The 24,297-nt window shown below is 36.6% G+C and overlaps 3 protein-coding genes and 1 long non-coding RNA gene across 12 annotated transcripts in view; 3 read left to right on the plus strand and 1 right to left on the minus strand.

Moving 5' to 3' along the window:
• The window catches only part of LOC139993632 (protein kinase C-binding protein NELL1), an 87,851-nt gene extending 80,054 nt beyond the window's left edge, over positions 1 to 7,797 (plus strand). For all 5 annotated transcript variants that reach the window (XM_072015538.1, XM_072015539.1, XM_072015541.1 and 2 more), the window contains one exon: positions 1,118 to 7,797. In XM_072015538.1, coding sequence (XP_071871639.1) covers positions 1,118 to 1,976 — 859 coding nt within the window. In that variant the 3' untranslated portion in view covers positions 1,977 to 7,797. The remainder of the gene's footprint in view (positions 1 to 1,117) is intronic.
• A 6,490-nt stretch (positions 7,798 to 14,287) lies between these two features.
• Positions 14,288 to 16,620, plus strand: LOC139993843 (uncharacterized; the record flags this gene model as incomplete). Its single annotated transcript, XM_072015926.1, has 5 exons — positions 14,288 to 14,458; positions 14,811 to 14,948; positions 15,130 to 15,340; positions 15,615 to 15,759; positions 16,077 to 16,620. Coding segments are annotated over 5 exons (846 nt in total), but the record flags the coding sequence as incomplete, so codon positions are not given.
• Positions 16,621 to 18,268: 1,648 nt separating this feature from the next.
• Positions 18,269 to 24,112, plus strand: LOC139993640 (mitochondrial amidoxime-reducing component 1). 5 transcript variants are annotated; one of them, XM_072015559.1, is made up of 8 exons: positions 18,272 to 18,465; positions 20,365 to 20,625; positions 20,680 to 20,906; positions 21,708 to 21,959; positions 22,401 to 22,524; positions 22,599 to 22,804; positions 23,219 to 23,290; positions 23,556 to 24,112. In XM_072015559.1, exons 1-8 carry the CDS (start codon positions 18,451 to 18,453, stop codon positions 23,731 to 23,733), a joined length of 1,335 nt encoding a protein of 444 aa, XP_071871660.1. In that variant the 5' UTR covers positions 18,272 to 18,450; the 3' UTR covers positions 23,734 to 24,112. The 5 variants fall into 5 exon arrangements, with proteins under 5 accessions (XP_071871662.1, XP_071871660.1, XP_071871661.1 ...); XM_072015560.1 differs by having other exon boundaries at positions 20,365 to 20,602; positions 20,657 to 20,906; XM_072015561.1 differs by having other exon boundaries at positions 18,269 to 18,465; positions 20,365 to 20,906; positions 23,219 to 23,371; positions 23,556 to 23,795.
• LOC141445874 (uncharacterized) lies at positions 20,501 to 24,295 on the minus strand. Its single transcript, XR_012453401.1, has 3 exons — positions 24,281 to 24,295; positions 20,657 to 24,196; positions 20,501 to 20,602 (listed from the first exon to the last, which is right to left on the minus strand). It is a non-coding gene; the product is annotated as an uncharacterized lncRNA (long non-coding RNA).
• Between the last annotated feature and the right edge of the window lie 2 nt (positions 24,296 to 24,297).

Consider the following 24,297-nt stretch of genomic DNA (forward strand, 5'->3'; position numbering starts at 1 on the left):
GAATTAAGAAATTGAAAAAAGGATGTAAGAATAAAGAAGGTCATATATGATGGTTTAGGACAAACTAAATTTATAAGTTTCACGCGACCGAACCTATAATTTTCGAATGATATCTTCAAAACTATTTCTCTTGATAAGCACATTTTAACAAATTTCAGATTTATTTTGAAACCTCTTACAGTGTACGAAAAATGATAAAACGTAAGATTTGACAATAAAATTGATTTCTGTCAGAATCGTAGCTGGAAGTAGTGGTAACCTAGACACGATGTCGTCAAGGTGTCAGATACATACTATGGAAATTCATTGTTTTGACCCCCGAATGTCAGAGCATGATTGTCATGAGTCGAGTCCTTGTAATTTGTGCTCGTAAAATCCAACATTTTTACCGATCGTGCACGGTCGAGAGGAAAGGGCTGTCGAACCTGGGTCATCTGCGAATGGAGGACGTGGATTTTCACCACAACAGAACGACGTATGCGGTTTCAATTAAACAATGAATTACATATTATGTGGAGGATTACCTGAGTATCCCCCCAAGCGACGCGAAAAGTCTTGGATCAACGTCGTAAGTCGACCAGGGTGACATCTGTAACGACTTCTCTCAACTCGCGCATTCATTCGTTATACGCTTCTTTCATGAGAAATTGATGACGAATATTCTCTTATCGATCTATAAAGTTACTTCTAGCTGCGTAACATTTTAACATCATGACGTAGCTGTGCACACGTTCACAAACTCAGATTCACGCCGAAAATAGTGCACCGTCTTTCAAAATCTGCAAAAGACACTTGCTAATCAGACGAAAATGCAACCACAACGCAGGTAGCAGAATCCCCTTGCTCAATTTGAATTTCCCGCTTCTGGTCATCCTTTACACCGCACCGCGCACCTGACAGATGGCAGCACGCACGCGCGTGCCAAGACTTTTCACGCGGACGGGGGAATACCCATGTACGGATACTGTGTAAAAATGAGAAAAAAAAGGAAAAAATAAAAAAAAAAGAAAAAAAAATGAAAAAGAAACGGAAGAGGGCGAAAGTCAGGCGAACACGATACAGTCGCTTGGTTCGTTCCGCCGTTGGCTAACCCAGTATCCAACGAACCTCTCCGTAGGACGGGCAGCTATGCTGCAGCTACGATTACGGCTGCGCTGGCGATCTGGGCAGCAACGGGCAGCAGCAACGTCCTCCAGTCGTTGTTCCTGAGCCTGTCATACGCGGTCTACCGAGCCCTGCGGGGTCACCGATGGCTGACGGTACACCGGAAGCAGCTCTATCAGCGGTTACCGCTTCCACCTCCGCTGGTGCAACATCAGTCACCAGCACCTACCTTCTGTCGGCCTCGTCTTCTTCCTCGTCTGTCAACAACGTCGCCACTGGTGGGTCTACCATCAGAAAAGATCACTGGGCTTTGCAGAACAGCCTGCCAAGTCCATCCCAACAACACAGGGACGATCATCGCGCCAGAGCGCAAGTACAGCAACAACAAGTTCTACCGACAGCCAGGTACCAGCTGGCCTCTGGAGCAGCGACGACGTCGTCGACACCTGAACGCGTTACACCCACGTCGACGTCGTCGACGACGACGATTAAGGCTTCGGTCAAGCACGAGGCCAAGCCACAGGCGTCTACGTTGCGACGTCAACGTACCAAGTCGTCCAAAGGTCTCGGGAGCTTGCGTCAACGTACCAATGCGTCCTCCACTTCCACCTCCTCCTCCTCCTCACCCTCGTTGTCGTCGCCTTCGTCGTCCTCGCCATCTCTCGCGATGCTGGCTCCTTCTAGCGCCAGCCTCGACCCACAAGCGGACAGTGTCTCGACTAGCAGCAGCGCCACCAACGAGAGCGTGGTCGCGAATAGTGGTTACCGTCAACCGCCGCCGACGGCAGGACGCCACCGGCGCAGCGAGGCCAGGCAGCCTATGGCGCGCGACAGTGACGCCACCTGAGGCTGACGTTTCTGTGAACAGCTAGAAGAGAAAGAAATAAACACTGGCAACGCATTCCAGATGGTGTAGCACGGCAAATGTGGGCTGTGGCCCGACGTAGGAGCGAGTTCGGAGAAGTGTTCTCTATGGTCACCTGATCGCCTGATTGAGGGTGTCGTCGAGGGAAACGAGCGCACTAAACGGGACAAGAGAAAACCGACTACGAGACGAAGTAACACAGAGGAGCATAACAAACGGATTCTAGTTCTAAATCCGTTTGATTTGTCGACGATCGTAGACAACGAAGATGACGATATTAGGGAAGAAAACGTCCAGTTTCCTCGACGAGATCGATCCTCGTCCAGCTTCCAGGGATCGCCGCGTATCATTGGATCGTCTATTAATGGACATTTCCCATCATCCGTGATCTGTGGTTGGCTGATCTTAGTCACGACAGAAAGAGGCTATACTCGAGCTTCGATAGGTCTAGGTTAGGTCTGCCAAGCTCGACGCTTCGAGGACACGGTGTTCAGCGAGGAAAACGATCGACCGATTGCATTTTTGGGGAATGTTAGGTGTGCCAAAATCATGAGCTTGCCAACATCAGAAAACTTGTCGGATCTTCTGTTAGTAATGACATACGTGGACCCGACTCGCGCTCCCTCTGCTTGGTTTCTTTATGTTTGTCCTCGAAAGAGATCGAACGACAACATAGGGTGAGTCCATCGTTGTCGTTGGTCGTAGATCGGACGAAGCGTCTTTCCTCGCATCTGACTAAATGGGTCAAGCATAACACATAAGTGAGAGAGAATCGAGAAACTGAACCCATGACGCGCGGTGTCCTCCGGGGCGTTCTCTCAACACAAAGCAGCACCGAATCACACGCTTTCGTGATTCCTTTTCTTTTCTCCTTTTTCATTTTTTTCTTTTTTTTTTTTTTTGCGTAATTTCCATGTTGAACAGGTAGCGCACAATATTTGGGCCTTATAAAAGTTATAAACAGGAAAAAGGAAAAAAAAAAGAGAAAAACGAAGAGATCTTGTCGTCGTTTCGCCAGCGGGAGATCTAATCTGTAATTACGTAATTAATGTAATTTAAATATCGTGTTTCTGCTTCCACGGCGAAGCGAAAGACGAGGAAAATGTAAAATGATAGAAATTAGTACTTTATCGTAAGGAATTGAATTATCCCAATGAGAAGAGCAAGGATATAATAATTGAACTAAATATAGAAGAGCTCCGTAATATACTTATTAAGATATACTAATATATATGTATATGTATGTATATATACTATATATTGCTATTAATATATACAAATATATATATATATATACGTGATGTATATTCGATATACGGAATCACGCGTGAAATATTGACGATTCTATTTATAGAGTGATGTGAATCGAGATCGATCTTGTCGATTATAAAAATGCACGTACGTATACACGTAATAAAAAAAAAAAAAAGAATATTCTATGGATCATATCTCGTGACGCGATATACAACCGTGGGTTGTTGTAAAGCTATCGCATGGATATTATAGAGCTCCTGTTTTCTTCGCGAGGATGAAGACGATTAATTAAAGGTAAATGAAATGGACATAAGGAACGTCGTATAGTCTTTACGCTTGAAACGTTATCATTTAAGAGTCATCGTTATGTATTAGGGTAATTCTGAGATTCCGATTCTCGCGGAGAGAGAGAGAGATAGCGATGTCATTTTTTCTAAACAACCATTACAGGCCGGTTCAGTTTCTCTGGTTCTAAAACGCTGATTGGTTTATGCCTGATCCACACGCATTGAGTCATATAGAGCGCAACCTGTGCCTCCGCGGATTCACTATCCATTCAACTTTGGCTCTATTAACGCGATGAAAGATTAGACGTGTTTATCTACTTCTTCCAGTTTTAAATTCTTTCACTTAATACTTGATGATTAAATTTCGTATGAAACAATTTTCATGCTACGTCTGTGTTATTCAATAATTTTTAATAATTTTGAGTCAAATGAAATAAGTTCATAGACTTCTTAAATGAGACAAAAGGCGGATTAGATTATCTTAAGCTACAATCTTTCATTATTAAATTTTTTACTTACGCATTCGTTATTTTAATATGTCGTTTCATTTCCACTGAAAATAAATTACAACACATTTCTGTTTCGCAGAATTAAAATTAGAAATTGGATACTTTCTCTATATCAACTACTTATTTCATGACTACAGGACTCTCTGATTAAGGCATGATCCGGTTAACAGGTTAGAAACGTTCGAGGTTAGGTTACTAGTGACAAATCGAAGTCAGGTCGATTTAGATCTATTTCAAATAGTCCAATATATGTAGGCATTTTCGCACATATTTTGGAATTAAAATGGAGAATACATGTCTAATTTTTCATTGATGCAATTGGGTTTCTTGTTCAACTATTAGTTTTACACCGGACGATGAACGTGCCGGCTCCCTCGAACGATTCTTTAGCTCGCTCAATCCAACGCGACCACTACGACTACATTCCTCCTTGATTAACAATAAGTAGGCACTAAAATGAGAGAAACACAAATATATATATAAATATATAAATATATATAAATAAACGAACAAAGAAAGATGTGGATAAATAATTAATTAAAGAAGCAAGAAACGAATGAAAAAATAAATAATTAAAATAAATATACAAATATATATACAGTATTGTGCAAAAGTCTTAGATCATCTATCAATTAGAAGTGTTTTGTTTCTGTGAATGAATATAAGAATATTTGCTATTATTTTAATTTTTTGTTAAGTTATTTAAATTAAGAATTAGTAATAGTAATTATTAGCAATTAAGTTTCAGATTATTCCCATAACAATAATAGTTATTTTTAAAAAATTAATTCTCACTTTTATATATACATAATGTCATTTTTGGTGTTTTGAAATTGTGCAAAATATGTATGTTCTGTAATATTCTAAATTTAAGACAGAATCATTAACTAGCAATGTCATGAAATAAATATCTAAAAATCCATTTTCATGTAACAACATATATAGGAATTACTTCAAGGTCAATAACATAGATGGTCTAAAACTCCTGTATGGTACAGTATGAAGAGGAGGCAGGAATATACATATATACACATGTACGTATACATATGAAAATGAGAGAAAAAAAGTGAAGCACTCGTGTAAATTAATTAATTAATAAATAAACTCCTGGCGAAGTATAAAGCGTGCTGAGAGGAACTCATATAACGTGCATTCGTAATCGTTTGTTCAATGTGCAATAACATATGGCTTAATTTGTGAAGAAGGCTCCTATTAGTCGCGCGGTATCAGTGCTGCTCCACGTTTGAAGGAGGATTCTCATTAACCTAAAACTTACACGAGTCGCGTGGCCGCTGCCCTCTGTCATTCTATTTATCTGTCATTCATTAATACGGATTTCCTCTGATTTTCCTTTTAGAGTAGATATCCTCAGCGAAAATTTTAAAGAATATTTGCAATCATAACAATGAAATTTAATTGAATAAGGTGGCCATTTTGTATCTCATTGATCACGTGACACAACGAACTCGTCGACACAAAATGGTGGCTAGCCACGCGACGTCAAAGCTCCGAGCACGTGTACGAAGTGGCGACGATTCGTTCCAACTTTTTGTACACAAGAATGTATAGTTTCTCCATCGTGGTGCCGAAATGAAAATGAGAAGATCGCTATTAGTTCCTCGAGATAAAAAGAACTGGACAACGAGCTTCGTGCGCTTCGTCGCGTGCTATATAGAGGGGTACATAATACTATACACTTGCATAAACGATAAATGAACGGAGAAGCGTGCATTGGGTCGAGCAAATCGTAAATTAATCGTCATTGTCGAGCAACTGATCGATGAACACACTGCGTTGCTCTCATTGTATATAGGATGTGTATTGTTAGAGTGACAAACCTATTAGTGAGACGTATTATACATACATGCATACACAATATACACAAACAAGTATTATACAACCGAGGCTATTCGCCGTGCGATTTCAATTACTATGAATTAACATCTTAATGACACCAGTACTAACATTTTTGACATGAATCTATTAATGAACGACGAAAGGATGATAAAGGATGATGAACGTCGAAGAGAGAGAGAGAGATTCGAGGCATTAGTCCCCAATTATTTCAATCGAAATTCATAACTATTATCAACTTTTCCAAAATCTAGACCAAAATTGTATTTTCTGCCTTCCGTCTCTCTCTTTCTTTCTCTTTGAATCGGTCCAGAAATTATTATATACATACAAACACACACACACTTACTCTTTCTCTCTCTCTGTCTCTGTCTGTCTCTGTCTCTTTGTCTCTCTCTCTCTCTCTCTCTCTCTCTCCCGTTTGCTTCGTAACGTTCCTCAGAGTTTCGAAGTGAGAACGGGACGAAGAGATCGGCGCGTCGTATCGTAAACTAGCATACAATTAATTGATAAATAAATAGAATCGTATTACCTATTGTATTATCGATAAATAATTGTGTTAAGCATTTAATGACGAATTAATATCGAGGAGCGGGGAGAACACGGGGAAGGACGAGCCTAAATATTACATATAAGATGGAAATGCGTTTGGCACAAAAGATGGTGAAAAATATCCGAAGGGGATCGTCGATTATTACAGACGATACTAGTTATTAAAGATGTAACTTCGTTAGATGTAATCCCGCGTGGCCAGAAGAGGAGAAGAGGAGAAGAGAAGACGAGCAGGATGCCACGTTGCCAGTATTTGTTCCAATGATATTTTCGTATCCTGGTGTATCGTAGTCTAAGATCGTTCGAGAAAGTCTGCTTGGCCCGATAGATCGCAAACTCTAAGTTTCAGCACTTTGGAAATTTCTTCTTTAACCGTGCAATGCTACATAACCGCTCTAACGTTAAATATGGCGTGACTAGAAACCAATATTTCGATCTTGAGAATCAATAAAAATAGAGGTTAGACGTAAAATATTACGGGCAATGTTTCAAACTAAGTTCAGATTATGGAACCGAATAAAAATAGAGATTAGGTTTACAAGATTACAGCATTCATTTGAAACAAATCTATTACAAAATAGTTTTAGTCCTCCTACTTTAGAAAATTATACGCATGACATAAGTAACAAAGAGGTTAGAATCTTTTTAGGAATAGCTGAAATAAAAATGAGTGGGAATGCAGTATTTCATTATAGTATTTCAGGGTTAACTGACAGGTTAGCTCACTTCGTCTTTTACATTTCACCTTCATATGATGGAGAAGAACAAAATCAGTTTGGCCTAATTCATCAAATAACATCTATTTTACAAAAGTGTTCTGAGGTATCTCCAAGTTCTAAGAAAGAGTATTTTTAAAATCACTGAACGCCATAACGTAATCATAAGTATCTCCTGAGGAATTGACATTAAATCTGGCAACGTGGTATTTGTACACCATTATCCGCGCGTTGTCCTTCGTTCGATTAGGCAAGATAGCCAAGAAAGACAGGCCAGGTTTCGTAATGAGGTAGATAGGATAAGTAGAAGATATAAGTCGGTAGATAGGTAGATATCCGAAAGCAGGGCGGCGATAAGCAGCGTTAATATCGCGTGCCATAGTGAATCTAATTATATAGTGTTCACTCGTTGCTCTTCGTACTTTGAATGAACTCGACCCCCCGCCCCACACAAAAAAAAAAAGAAAAACACAAAAAAAGAATTGAAGCGAAAGATCAGCAAGTGGTAACGATGGTATGTAATTAGACCTACCTTCAGTGGACAGGATATAAAGGGAAGTAAAGAAGAAAAAAGAAGCTCTAAAATGAACTACGGATATCCTCATGGAAAGAAGAAGAGGAAAAAAGTAGTTAAAAAAAAAAAAAAAAAAAAAGAACAGCGAGAGAAACCAGCCAGTGGACTTCTTTTATAGTGTTACCTAATTATTAATAACAGTTTACCATGTTACTCCTGACTATCGTTAGTTAACGCCTAATTACTTATTACCGAAGTAACTAACTACACAACGACTAACTAGTAAGCGCTTTTAAATTAAAGGAGAATTAACGAGGATCTAAACTACAGCCAGCCTAGTCCCAGTTTTAATCTGTGCTAACACGTAGAATGTTACTCTACCGTTACTACCTACTGGCACTAATTGTTACCGTCATCGTCACTATTTCGTTCGATTTCGTCGTGTGCGATCGGTAGCATCTGCATCGCCTTCCGTGGCCTGTATAAAACCTACGTAAAAGTAAGTCAAACGTGACTTACTAGAAGTATCCACCTGGATACTTTCCAAGAAAAGTTTCAAACAAGTCGCTTCGAGAAGCTGATTACGTCGAAGCAGCATTTTTTTGAACTTCACATCTTTCAAAGTATTTTCTCTATAGAATGAAACATTTTTTTTTTGTAACTTTCGCCTTTCGTATAATCGCACAGATTTATAATTACCGCGTTTCGCGGCCATTGGAGCGATCGCAGCGCCGCCGAGCGCCAGTCGAGTGCAACCACACGCGACACCGAATCAGATGAGCCAAGCGAACGGCTGCTAGTGTTACCTTTCTCGATACACGTGCTAGTGGCTGGCGCAATCGTCACTGCCGGGACTATCATCGTCATCTTCGTTCATTCGATCATCCGATCAGGAAACAGGCGACCGACACGTCGAGTGGACGTCAAGTTTCTAATTATTAACTACAAGCTCTCTACTAACTAACATTGTAACTCGTCTATTTACTACAAAAAAAAAAAAAAAAATCTTGTTGCTGTCGTTTAGACGGGCACAATGCGATATCGAATGGGGTCCGGTTATTTTAGTTGACATTTCTGTTCATCGTACACATCGATCGAGATCGTGGATCGCGGATCGAGAGACAGGCATCGAAAGGGAACGAAATCGAAAGCTTGCGCCTGCGCCGCCCTTTGCATATAGGTGTACGCTACCTGGTGATGTGACGTCGGTAAACGAAGTCGAACTATACGAATGGGAAACGTAGAACCTCGTTCTTCCAGTGTGTACCGATCACCCTTCGACTGCCGTACATTCGAGTCCGCTGTTTTCATCGAGTCGACTTAGACAAACGTGTTAGGGGTGGACACAATCTCTGAGTTACTTTCTGAACGTTACTTTGGCTTTACTTGGCTATATGGAATTGTGAATATGTACGTCACAATGGTACGATCCTTTATACTCCATTGATTGATCTACATATGTATATTTCATTTGGTGGAATAATTATAGGAATCGTTGTGGACGAAATTTGTGTGAAATATAGATTAGATCGATGTAAGTTTATAGACGAGTATAAAGGATCAGAGAGGTTATCCTAAGACGATAGTCTCAAAGATCTCTGACATTCTACCGACTTCACGAAGTCATGTCACTAACATTAGGCTCATCATCTCTACCTATTTTGTCCTTCCTCCCCCTTCCCCCTATTCTTCCTTCAGTCGCCAGTATCGAGTCTCCTCGACGAAACGTTCTCTGGCCGAACTGAAGAACATTCGTTTCTACCCATTGCTCACGATTAACCCACGTATAATCATGAGACTGCTCTGACCAATGCGAAACCGATCGTGTCGTCCAAGGTGATCGACTGACTGAAAATTCTTGTTGGCCCTCTATAGACCATAGTTCCTAGCTCAACTTAATCCCAAACTTAAAGACACCACACTTAGTCTAAGTTTCTCATTCAGACTCGAAACGAAAAAGGTAAACGAAGACTTAACTCAGGCCTAAACTTAATCCTATCGCGATTATATACATAGCCTAAAAGAGAGAAATGAAACTTAATTCACCCTAGAGTTCAGATGAAATTTCACTTATAGTTCGGTATATAACATAACCTTAATATTAAACGAAAGTGTTAACCTCGGTGACTTATTAAACGGTCCTGTGCTAGTACAGGGCCTAGCTTTAGTCTCGATTATTATAGCGTTGATCTAACATTTAACGACTGTAAATTAAACCTATAAAGGGTTAAAGAAAATACGATCAAGGGTTAACGGAACAACGATTCTTGGGCCCGATTCGTTTCCTGTTGGTCGTGAAATCGCTTGTAACAGCGTGTAACGATTATCTCGAGCGTTTTACGTCGGTCGTGGACTGAGGCTTGGTGCAGAAAGGAAGTGTAAACGAACATTATGTGTAAATCTCGGATTCTTGGAATCTAGAAAGCTATATGGTAAAAAGAAAAAGAAAAAAAAAAAAAAGAAAAAACGTGTTTCGAGCGTCGCCCGGACAAATAAAAAGCAGTTACTATAACCACAGCTTTGTTTTCTTTTTATCTTATTGATGGCTCACCAAATTCTTTTATCCTCTCGAAAATCACTATGTATCAGTCTAAACGTTGAACATTTTCATTTCTAAAAGATAGTTTCATAAAAATTTGATTAGTGGGTCATCCAAGTCACGTTTAATCAAAAGAAGAAAAATGAGGGCGAAGAAATACGAAACGACCTGTATTAGCTTATCAAAATAGTTGGAAATATTCCATGGCGACGTCCATCACGTGTTCCCATGCTTGTTGTGCGACGAATGTTTCTATGTACGTGTACAACTTTAACTTGATAGCCTACGAAATAGGGACGGATCCAATTTCGTGATGACAAAGGCTGGAGGGAATGGTAACTTAATTTTTCAATTTCTACCGTTATACCATCGCTGAGTCGCCATTGACGCAATACAGTCCCGATTATACAGAGTAATTAAATTTAATTAGTTTTAGCCAATAAATCTTATTATCATTTTGAATACGCCAGCGTTTCCCGCCATTTCTCTCCACCATCGAATGGATCCGCCCTCGCCTACGAATTATTGTACGGTAACGCCGTGTTAAGAGCGCAAGGAAGTTGATTTTCTAGTCAGGTTATGATTATACACAATTTTACGTTGACAGATATCATATTTCATCGTTGTGAATATGTAAGATGGTTTTCCTCTTCTCTACTTCGTATCTATCTCTACCTTCGTTTCGATCCATTCTTCCTATATTTGGCTTTTCGAGTCGAGCGTGGCTCGCCATCGTACGATCAACATCTAATCATTAACAACGTGTCAAGAAATGACAAAGACGACGATTATAAGATACGATTTCGAATTAATATATTAATTATTATTATTATTGTAATTCTTATGTTATTAATTATTATTATGTATTCTTATTATTATTATTATGATTACGGTTATCGAATTGATTGCTACCATCGTCGATTTATTAGTAAAACTACCACTACAGTCATATAATACCTTTGTAAATGAGAATCAAGACACCGACGGCTAGGGAAAAAAACTTAATAAATTGAAATTCTATTAACCCAAACGTGTTCAATTGTTATTCCAATCCTCCTCTTGTGGGTGTTTCGTCTTCTATGCAAGTACATAAATTTTCTTACGTTTTAATTTCGTTCGTTTTTCTCTACGGTTAACGATAGTAGAACGAGGTGCTTAAATTTTGTCCCTCGAAAGTTCTTCTACCATTTGTCCAAGACTAAATAAATTTTTTCATTTAGAAACATTTGTATAATTACCTTGAAAGTTTAGTAACAAGTACATATAATCAATGTTTTATAAAAGTTCATACAAACAAAGCAAAAGATACATATACGATGAACGACCAGAAAGCATGTGTATATATAGAAGTCATATGGAATTATAGAATGTATTTATAGAAGTTCACCTAGTTCCATTCATGTATTGACATATGTCACACAAAATTTTGTGCTTAAATATTCAATATTGTTGTTGTATCTAAACTGACAATGCGAATTGAAAATCTCGCCGATAACGCTTTTACACTTTCCGAACGCTGGAAAAATTCTACATTTATTAGTGTATGCACACGTTACAAGTTACAAGTTAAGAAATCATTTTAAAACGCATTCGTATTGTTCTTATTTCAAACCCGGTATTACTTTCTGGTAGATCCTCGTAGAATGATTTTGTCCCCTAAAATAAATATCACGTTTCATATTCTCTCTATGTTTCTCTCAGATTTCATAGGTTTAGATTTTGTAAGTTGGATTAAGGACTATGACTAATTTAAAATATATATTGCATCGCATACGTGATCATCAGCGCGAGCGGTGGCGTGATCCGAGCGCGGTGTGGGTCGTCTCCCCGAGAGGACAAGAAATTTATGCTAGGGCAGTGAGTCTTTCTTCAAAAATTACACCGCATACATCTTAAACCCTAACGAATAAAATCGTGAATTCAACGAACATTGATAAACATCAAAAGTTAAGATCTCGGCGTTCTATCCATTAATCTTCGGATTAATCGATTATTGTATCTTCCGACACGATGTAGTCCAACACTATCTGTCGACGCAATAAGTATTGTAGGCTGGTTAAATACATAGATATAGATTATATAACTGTGGATTCCAGTTATATTAAAAACCAATTATCCCAAAAGAAATAAGGGGATCGCCCTGCTCGTGGTGTCGATTCGTGCAATCGTAAGGGGAATTTACGACTCCCGTTGACGCGCTACAACGCGACCGTGTTTCCCCGCAACTGGACGAAAATACAATATAGAAGCATATATTTGATGATAAAATTTGAAATTTTCGAGGTATGTTAACTTTTGCCCCATAATTTTTGATATCCAAGCTGTTGTAAGTTCGTGACAAAAGATCGCACATCAATTATTATCGAATCAATAAATATTTGTCGAGTTCAAACACAGCACAGATATTGACAAATATTTTTCAGGATCCAAATCACCATAGATTTAAAGATGGAAGACAACGTCCTTTACAACGACAATAACACTGCTGCATTAACAATAACGGCAATAACTAACACTGGTTTGTTTACATGCCAGTTTAAATATCAAAGTAATTTAACAGTAATTTAACATGAAATAACTCATCGCTTTAAAATAAATAGCTTTAAAATCGAATATTATATTTTCTTTATCCGGAATATATTAATAAATTTTAGTTTCTTTGTGACTATGACTAGGTAACACGTGTCATGGCCTTATTCAATTTGTGAATTCGCGTCTTTTGACTGTCGAACAACGGACAAGAACGCAAACTAGACGCTAACTCGAATCAATGACAGCTGAAGTCAATATAAATTTGTATTTAAAGATCATAGTATCTACATAAAGTTATAAAACTTAAATTGACTGTTAATGTTTTAATAATCGTTACTATAAATAATAAATGCTAAAAAATAAAATACTAAAAAATACTAATAAATTACGAATTGACTAATTGCTAATTATCAATTACTAATTAAAATACTAAAAAATAACAATAAATTAGCAAAAGAAGACTTTCTATTTACATCAAACCTTTGCGATAATTTAATAATATTTTATTTTTAGTATTTTTATTTAGGCTAATAGATCCAAATTTCCTTTCTCGATCATTCTTTGTCGTTAAATACTGCAGCCTGTAAGTTGCAATTGAGATTTGAATTAGATATGCAGCTACTTAAATGGTAGCAAAGTGGAAAAAATTCGTCATTTCCAGTAATGCGCACTATTTTCCTTCGTATATTCTTATTACGTTAAATACATGCTTCGATATTTTGAATGATATACGTTACTTAGTTGATTATACTTGCCAAGCTTAGGAAACCAACATTAAGTCATGATTTGTCATTATTCATGCATATTTTTTTCTTTGCTTTATTCAGAAATTTTCCATGTGTACAAAAACGTTAAAAATACATGTAAAAAGTCATGTACGGTATGAGTATTATGTACTGGTGCCACGTGTGGCACGAACATTTTACATATTTGGGTTTTGGTGGTGGCTTGCTGATAGTAGATTGTTTTCTCAGTAGAGTCACAGCGAGCATTCGACACAGTCCACGGCGAAGCTCTAAACTTAGCGTGATACACAATCACAACTAGTTGTCAGTCACAGTCACAGTCAGCAACCAGTGTCCAAGAGATTGTCATGGCAACCAGCACAATAAACTTGGAAAACGGGAGCGTAGAGCAAACGCGCGAGTTTTTAGATTCATTCGACATCGTTTTATCGGATTGCGATGGCGAGTTCCCACTGTTTATCTGTCTCATAAGTATTTTACATTGACATTTGTTTTTCAAGTTTTTCCAATATTTGTCGTTTACAAGATTCGTTACGATGCAACGGTTCCTAAATTCTGTTGGCTTTGTAGCTTTGCGAAAGAGACTGTGCACCCTCATGCACTAACATTAATACGTCTCGTATTAATTGTCGTCAGCATCGGAAATTACGTATCTATGTATATTCTTGTCACGAGAAATACATCCGCATACATACACATGCACAAGGTGCTAAGTATCATTTCCATAAAAATATTCGAGTATTTCGAGACGAAGAATTTGACAACCACCTGTTTACCAATATGGCGAATCACAGACGGTTATATTAACTTGACGTGTATCATTAGGTGTCCTTTGGTATCTTGATAAACCGATCCCTGGTTCGGCGCATGCGCTTCGAAAACTACAGGAGCTAGGCAAGCAGCTGTATCTCATAAGCAACAACAGCACCATAAGCATAGACGAATACCGCAAGCGACTAGATTCATGCGGACTAGATATCAAAGCGGTGAGTGTTGTTTTCAATACTATTGACGGCAATTTCTATTTGCCAGTGCGCGAAGAAATCGTTTATCGAAGATACGTACACGGAGTATACGGATTTGTAGGTAAAATAGATGTACGGGAATATAGTAGGTACATTCAGTATCGAGGGCGGGCATTGTAGATAACTAATTTATGTATGTATGCACATATTTGAATACCTATAGAAACTTTTTCTGGATATGTTCGGTATGTTATACGAAACAATTGTACAATAGAAATGCAACGAAACTCTTACTCTCGAATAAATTATTTCCCCTTTAGAATTTTCTGTTCTGTTGCATCCTGTATTCCGTTTCATGGCGAATGTTTTACAGAAAGAAATAATAAACACCGCGAAAACGATCAGCTGGTATCTGAAGAAGATTCAGTTCACGGGCGAAGCTTTCGTGATTGCTACGACACAATTCCGACAAGTTTTAATCGACGATGGATTTAAACTCGTACCACAGGATGTGAGTAACATTATCAAAGCTTACGATTAAGATATACATTTCTTCGAATTATTTAGAAGGAAATTTACGAAAAATATATCTCACTACCTATCGAATTGCAGATTTTTATGTATTTATAGGATATACGAACGTGTTTTGTACAATGCAGTCACGAAAGTTAATCTTTAAAATTCACTTGCAGAAAACTCAGATCCTAGAGCATAAACGATACGAAGGACTAAAGTGTATCGAGGATGATCCAGCTATTAAAGCAGTGATAATCGATTTCTGTTTCCTCTGTGATTGGACAAGATTAGCATTAGCCATTTCTTGCTTGGATAGAAAGGATGTTCTTTATATATGCGGCTGTAGAGAGGAATGGCTCCTTTACCATGGCGATAAGAAAATTTTAGGTATTTGCGTACATGTTTGAGCAAATTTCATTGACATCTTTCCTATTATTTGCTTATTCATCTTTTTTTTTTCAGCTGTAAATATTAAGATAAATATCTAGAATATAAATCGAACGTTTTTAACTGTTTTTAATTACTAATTATTTTATTGCGATTTTGTTATTCCATTTACATCACGCGCACCTTTTAATAAAGTAGCATCTATTAGGTATAAACATAGGTAACAAATTAATTAACAAACATAACGGATTTACAACAATTACTTTATTCGCAGGTTCTGGTCCCTTGATCGATCTAATTAGCAGACAGAGCAGACGAACACCGTTAGAATTTGCCAAGCCTAGTGAAAATCTAAAAAATTACATTTTTGATATATGCAGCATAAAAGATCCAAGCAGATGTTTAATGATCGGCGACTCGTAAGTATACTTTCGTATAATCCGTGTCGATACAAAGTTAATTCATTAAGAGGCAACGTTGCGTTAACATTTTGCACAACATTTCATTTGGACACTTGTTCAATTAATTCGTGTCATCGAATTCTGCTTTTAATATCACAAAAGGGAAGTCCACGAAAGGGAATTCCAAGAAATCGATTAATATCCTTCCCCGTCTTTGTTTCTTCAATCTAGTTTTTACAATTTTCCAAAGGAAATTTATGTTGCTTCTAACGTTATGATGAATCATTGCTCGGCCTTTAATCGCCTAATATGAATCGTTCTCTTTCCTGTTTCAGGATAAACACAGACATGAAATTCGGTGCTATGTGTGGATTTAAAAAATTGTTCGTCAACACGGGCGCAGACAAAATAAACGAAGCGACGATGAACAACGAGTGTTGCCCAGATTTCTATATTCCGAGTCTGGCGTTGTTAAACCCCCTTATCGATTCGCTGCAAAACGAATCAGCCAACTAGAAAAGTCGAGTTTCTCATGTTTGTGAATAATTGTAAATATGATGCTAATACCCAATGAAACGAAATTTTATTTAATCGGTTTAATTTGCATTTCTGCGGAGAATTATTGACAAGGCGAAGATTAAATGAAATATGCTAACTTTTATCATTTCTGATGTATATATTATTCAGCGAAAATTGATGGCACGTTCGTGTACCTCTATATTCAAATTAGTATCATTATCATAATTGCTGTATTAGGTCATATATCTAGAAACTGAAGTTTCGTGAAGTTTTTATATTAACAGTTCCTGACGTGTAACACTTATATAAAGTATATCAAATTGTATCAACTATGGGATCAATTCAAATAAAGTGAAATTATATATCGTGAATTTTTTATAAATTTTTGCCATAAAAGTTACAGTAGAACCTCGATTATCCGCAATGATGCGGCTATCTCGGAAAATACGATAATGTTTATCAGTGTTCGTAAATTGCACAATAAAATAATAGAAAACATTTTGATAACGTCATATTGTACACGAGTTTAGGTTTAATTAATCGTTTAATCGATTGAAAGTTTAATCGATTGCTTTTACATTATCAGACTATCTTTGCTTTCTCTTAATCTTTGTATTAATATTTCGGAAGAAGAAAAAAAGAAAAAGCAAGTTATGGTAAAAATTAAAGAACTTCGGTTAAACGGATTTCCGACAACCGAGATTCCATTTTCCATCTTGCTATGTAATTTCTGTTTCCAAATTTAGCATAAAATTTGCATACATATTAGATAAATGAGAATACACTATATATCACATAAATATGTAAGACAAACCTTTTTAAGTTTCGCGATATAATTATCGTATTGGTTTAGCATTATTCTAATTCATACTAAAATGATTGAAACGCATTGAGTCATCGATGCCAATGTAGCGTCACTCGCGCTGCAATCTCAACGTTACGTCGTTACTAGTCGATGTATTAATCTCGATGTTATATCATCATTGGACTATGGATTTTTATATATTTCTAGTTAATTAACAAATGCAAAAATACAGTATATAAAATATCCTAAGTATGGCAACTCGTTACGATGTTCAACGAGCGAAAGAAATCTCTATTGAGATTCTATTTCTCGTATTCATAAAAATCTAAATTTAAATCGATATTTGTAACTCTAACGACATGCTAATTCTAACCTAAATATAACCTAACGCTAGTCGGAGCGCTTTTGGGAAATGTAAGGTTTTAAATATCTACAAAAGCCACATAACATATAGAAATATATAAAATATCTAAAGTGAAGTACCTATTGCGATATTTAAAGAATGAAACAAATTCCTATTTAGATTTCGTTCATAAATCGTTCATAAATTTAGATTCTTTCTTCAGTCTCGTTCATAAATATCTAAAGTTCCATAAACATCCGACAGTATATTACTGTCACGGTAATTCAAACAGGTGTATCGGGTTAAGAGGTGGTTTCAAGAAAAATAACTTTTAACACCAGTCATCGATTTCACATACATCACATTTATGATGATGATGATTTATGATATCTTCCGTTTCGAGAGGAAAAATTTCTTCTTTAATATATATATATATAGATAGATCTTGTAAAGATATATATGCATAACAAATAACAATAATTAATATAAATGAAATAATTAAAAAATATAATAAATAATAATGATATACATATAATACATTTTATTATAAAATAATTTATTACTAATATAATAAAAATATAACAATATATATATAAAAATAAACTATTTTCCTATTATTTGGTAGCAATGACTGAATTTAAGCGAAAGTTGTAGATACGCCCTTTCGATTTAACATGGCGGAATAAGCACAGCTAAAATTTTTTGTCTCTTGATTCAGGCTGTTCTCCCATGGAAAAAGTTATCGGTCGACTCATGAATTGCAGTAAAAAAAAAAAAAAAAAAAAAAAAAGAAAAGAATAAAGGAAGACATTCGTCACGTACGAATCGCCTTTGATGCTTCCTGGTCAACGACTGACGCGTTCACAGCGCACAATCGGCGACACCATAGACCTGCGCCGATAAGAAGTGGAGAAGGGGAACACGCAGCCGGGCCATTGCATAATACAATCAGCAGCGACGCGGCACGGATACTCCGGAATGAAGAAAATACGCCTGTGAGACCGAAACGACGGTTTGCACGAGTGCCAGAACCGCGAGGATCATGCAACAACACCCGGTATGTACTTATTGTGATAAAACACCTTTCTTTATTCCATACGAACACATTGTTGATGAAAATCGAGGTTTTTCATTTCGTAAGCATCAGCACATTCTCCAAAAATGTTTGAGAATCGTATAAATTTCTTTCGCACTATACAATGTGTTAATGTAGAAACTGTAATAAGCTTCTCGTTGATTAAAGTAGAATTTATTTTCAAATAAACATGAACGCAGCGAATTGCTCACGCGATGCATATTTCAGTTTTTCATTCGACGATAAGAGAAGACGTGAATCAACGCTTTCGTAATAAACGTTAACATATTTTATATAAACATAGCAAAACATATTTTACAATGTATAACGTGTTAACATAAAAGCTAATAAATTTCCATCGATTAAAATAAAATTTGCATTCGAATGTGATTAAGCATAGCGCATGGATTATACGATGCAGATGTTTCTCATTTGACGACGAGAGACGTGAGTCGATGTTTTTCAAAAAGTATCGGAAAATTATAAAATCGATTCCACAGACACCTGCTACTAACAACGTGTCAACGTAGCAACTCTGATAAAGATTTTCGTTGATTAAGATTGAATTTGTTCTCACATTGAAGAGAATATATATATATAGAGTGAGTGATACCTGTGATGCAGACACCAAGTTAGAGAATTTGAATACGATATTTGAAGGCCACGGGTCGAGCTGAATTAGAAGAATTGATCTTTTCGATTGATTGTGAGTATGGCCTTGTTTGAACCGATAATTGTATTTTGATCTCTGATGAAAGCAATGTTTGAAAGTGAGTAACATAGATGAATTTTAAGCGATATCTTTGAGAATGTTAGTAGATGAGAATTGTCTGGGACGATCAAAAACTACGGGGAAACACACCGCGCTAAGCCTCTTTGTAGTAGGAATTCGATTAAGAAACAATGGCATTATGTGCTCGATTGTTACTGCACGTGTTCGACGTAGCTTCGACTTTTCGGATGACGAGCATTGTTTTTAGACGGCCGCGTGACTCTAACAGCTACGTGAATTTTGGATATAACTTGTTACATAGGCCAATTGTAAAGTGATTCGAGAGAGGTTGACGATTAGTCGATGCTTATCTAATCTCGTCGAGGAAAATTACTGATGCTCTTCTTGTTACAATAAGTCTTTAGATAAACATAACATAAAACAGTGACTAAAGCACGATGCCAGAATCGTAAAAAAAAATGTTATGTTCGTAGACAGCAGATAACAAGAAAATGAATATTTTACTGAAACGAATTAGCGGACTTTAGGAATATGGAAGCGAGTTAAAAATCTAGAAATTTGTGTTTCATACGAGGTGATAAAATCTAAATTATTATGACGAGCTAAGATATAATAATAGAATTACACCGAGCCTTTGAGTATATGGAAAGGGAAGTTCATAAATTTAATAGATAATGAAATGGATTAAGGATTCTGGATTTTTTTTAGCATAGTTTCAATCGAAGTGGAATTGTCGTTTGAGCTCTACTAAAAATCGTTGATAAAAAGATTTCAATCAAAATTCAAACCTTCAAACCTTCGACAAATTCTTATCATTCTAATTACATTTCAATTATTATTTCTATTCTATGAAAAATTATGCAAGAAAAGATTTTGATCGAAATTTAAGTCAACATTTTAAATTATACAAAATAACTTCAATCAAAATTCAAAATTCCAAGGCTTCAAAAAATGTCTATTCCAAATTTTAGAGTATTTTATCCAAAAGTATTACAACTAAATTTAAACTATTATTTTTCTTCTACTAAAAACATCCTTGAAAAAATTGTTTTCTTATCAAAATGCAGAGCTTCGTGCCACGAGCACTTTTTAGCAGCCATCCGATTAGACCCTGTTCCATTTTAACTCAAGGTCGTATCTCTTTCTAGTACTGGCGCTCAACCATCGCGATAACGTGCAGTGTCGTGGTCATCCTCGCGGCTGCTGTTTGGACTATAAGGAAAACTTCTCATGAAAAACGGAAGCGGTCTCGAACAAATGATTCAAAAGAGCCAGACAAAGTGAACGCGAATGTTAATAGCGAGAATAACATAAATAACAAGAACGAAGTAACTCGCGAAGAAAATGTAAATGTGGAGGAAAATGAAGAAAGAAACGACAAACAATCTCCAAACGACAAGGAATATCCGAACGATGAGGAACGTCCAAACGACGAGGAACGTCCAAACGATGAGGAACGCCCAAACGATGAGGAACGTCCAAACGATGAAGAACGTCCAAACGATGAGGAATGTCCAAAAGACGATACGATTGCCGAATTACCAGATCCAAAATGGGAGAAGGTTGGCCAGATTCAAGAGCTATATATGTATCCATTGAAGTCTGGACGTGGAAAGAATGTAAGGGAATGTGACTTCACCGAGTATGGAATGAAATTGGACGATGCAGGAAAGTTCACCCTCAGGGACAGGTAAGCAAACTTTTTATGATAGTTCTCCTAGATATGATCTTCAATTCTAGGGAAAATTTTATTTGTCAGTAATTTTCTTAATGGTTTCATGTACCTTAGTTTTGGTTTTAATATTAAACACGATATATCCATGGATATAGTAAAAATATTATTTATCGTGTTTCAGATTAGTTACGCTGTATTATATTAAGTTTTTTTTTAGGTTTTTTAGTTCTTACATTTGCTTAAGTGCATTTTGGTTTTGATAAACGATGAATTTTTTGTGTAGAAAATTTGTTTGTCATTTATTGAGAATTAATTCTATTATAGCAATTGCATTGTCGGATAAATATGTCAAAGCTTTTGTAAAAAGATAATGTCCAGTATTAGGATCATTCTTCAGTCATAAAACTCATCCTAATTCACGTTCTCCAGTGATTATCCCACAGAACCTTTAACACGTATACTATGAAAATATTAAAAAACAAGGAAGCATGCATTATTTTCATTATATCATTAACATTTATACTTCTTTCTTCAATGAAACTTCATCAAACATCTTCAAACTCCCTTCACAATATTCTATTAACATTTTCAACTCTTTCAGCTCCGTTTTAATAAAATTATAAAATTCAATCATGTACTTCCACTGAAACATCATTTATATTCACTATACAGAAATTTCACTGCACTACAATAAATTAGCTTCGCTATACGAGAACATTGTATTACAATACATATAACTAACAACAACGACATATAACTAAATCCTACAGACCCCTTCCCAAAGGAACCAAAGATGAATCCCCTGCTGTTCATCAGAATGTTTCTAGTGTACAACGAGGAAACTGGACGCTTCCAAACCGGAAGACAATACCCAACCTTGATCCTAGTGAGTTTATCGGCGGTGGATGAGAACAAGGTGAAGTTGGAGGCCGTAGGGATGCCCAGTGTGATCTTCGAGGTTCCAAAGGACTTGAAGAACGCGTCTGAAGCCGTACAGTGCAAAATGTGGTGGGGAGAGCCGGTGAAGTGTATCGATTGTGGCACGGAACCCGCCGAATGGATATCGAGGTTCGTATTTGCATCTCTTCCCTTTCTACTTCGTAAATAGGCCACGAATTTTTACGTACTTGTAGGAAATTTGAAAACGTGAAATTGTTGCTCTTAATACGAAGAAATATAAATATTACTAAATATAACATAAAATATTACCAAAATAGAATGGTGTCTGCAATACTTGGAAGATGAAACAATATCTTGAAAAATATAAATTCGCACAGAAATTTCTCGATAAATCTTATTTGCCCCCATTCCTCCATGATAAATGCGTTCTATTGATTTTTAGTCGGATAAATTAATTCTGACTTGGCTTCGAAATTGATAGAGATGAAATATGGAAATTTGAAAAATTAAATTGATGGATTTCTAAATTTTTATTAACTTTCATTATTGACATTGATTTGTAATTAATTCATACTGATTTTCATTAATAAGACTCACGCTTCTTTGAAGATTTCTGACTGGAACGACTTCTGGTCTTCGATTGGGGTACACGATGATGGATAGAAGAAACGTTTTCGTCGAACCGTGGAAAAAATTCACTCAAGTATATCGGACACTTAGAAGCGAAGATACCGTAATTATCTCAATTTTTGTCTTCCTTTTATCGAGAAATTCATACATTTTGCTGACCAAAGGGATGTTTCCTAGGGGTTGTTCAGTGACCTGGCCAGTTATATGTTAATGACCACAAGCTCCGTTGAACAACTGAACGAGAAATTAGAGACACCAGTGTCTTCTCTACAATTCCGTCCAAATATTTTGGTCTCCACGCAACAACCATTCGAGGAAGATGAATGGGAATGGATTAAAATCGGTGAACGCGTCGTGATCAGGAACGTCAAGCCGTGCTCACGGTATGGTAAACATATTTTAATTATCATGCGCCCTTGAGTGGTTAATTTTATGTGTCCCTGATATCATCAAAATATTACAATTTAAAAGAAATATTTAGAAGAACGACGAGTAAATTTGTAAAATACAGGACGTTTCAAAGTTACATATTCCGTGAATGATTCATTTAGAACGCTATAACAGCGAGTTTCTGTTATGTTTCTAGGCGAAGATTCTTCAAAGATTCTTACCCGAAGAAATATGTACAGTTTGCATTAATAGTTAACACATATAACACGCTAATATACTCTGCTAATGATGTACGATCCATAAGATCCTTAACATCTTAACAATTTTAAATGTAACATTTATCTACTGTTTCTCGAAATGGAGAATTCAAGTTACCGATTAATTGAATAATGCAATTCATATTTCAGGTGCAAACTAGTGGGCGTGAATCCAGAAAACGGTGTGATGGACACGGAGGAGCCGTTGAAGACTTTGAAATCGTACGACCAGATACACTATCTTCATCGAGCACGTGGATAAACCAAGAGAACTCACGACTACACTGGTTGACAAAAGTCTTTGTACATATAATTGGTTTTTTCTGTATATTGTGTGTGTCATATAAAACATTTTGAAATTGCAAAATGTTTCACGTAGCACGCGTAACACGTTGATTGAAAGTGTCCATAAGTGTACAAACAACTTTCGTGAGCCACTGTACGTCAGAGATTCGCCTTTATTGAATCAATTTCTAATCTTCTTCAGTTTCAGGGAACCAACTGACCCGGAACGAATCTCGCTGGAGGGCAAGGCGCCAGTTATGGGGATATATTGTGGACTGTACGTTACTGGAAGAGTGAAGATCGGCGACGAGGTGTTCATTCATCGATCCAATGATTCGTCGGTAGAATTGAATCATCGGGAAGCAGAAAATCCTAGATAGATAAGAAATATATTGAAAACTAACTCGCTTTCGATGGCCTTTCCATTTCAAAATAGATAAAGTTCGTGCGTTAAAAAAGATACCGATATATGTACGTTCACGTTCGACGAACAATTATGGAATATAGTATTTTCAGGCGAACGATTCAATCGAGTAATTCCTAGAAGATTCGAAAGACTTGAAGACAATATAAATGCGCCATTTGTACCATCAATTCTTGTCAATTCAAAGCTATGTAATTGTTATACATTGTACATGTATGTTAGGTGTCCTAAAATAAGTGGCACTGGTTTGCATCCTCGATTCATGTATTTTAGGGCACTTCAGAGATAATGTTTAAAAAACGTTATGCTAAATAAAGTTTCGATTGTTATACAAAGTCCATGTCTATTATTTGCTTCTTTTTTTTCTTTTTTTATGAAACCCAAGCTAAGTTTGAAAATGATTTTACTTGTGATTTTACCTTAAAGAAGAATTATCTATTTTAGGAAGGAAATTAATACAGAGATATAAATTAATTTCCTATTAAAGACAATACAGTACATACTAAGAAGCTGAAGATTT

This window comes from Bombus fervidus, chromosome 13, assembly GCF_041682495.2.
Source record: "Bombus fervidus isolate BK054 chromosome 13, iyBomFerv1, whole genome shotgun sequence".
Classification (NCBI taxonomy): Eukaryota; Metazoa; Arthropoda; class Insecta; order Hymenoptera; family Apidae; genus Bombus; species Bombus fervidus.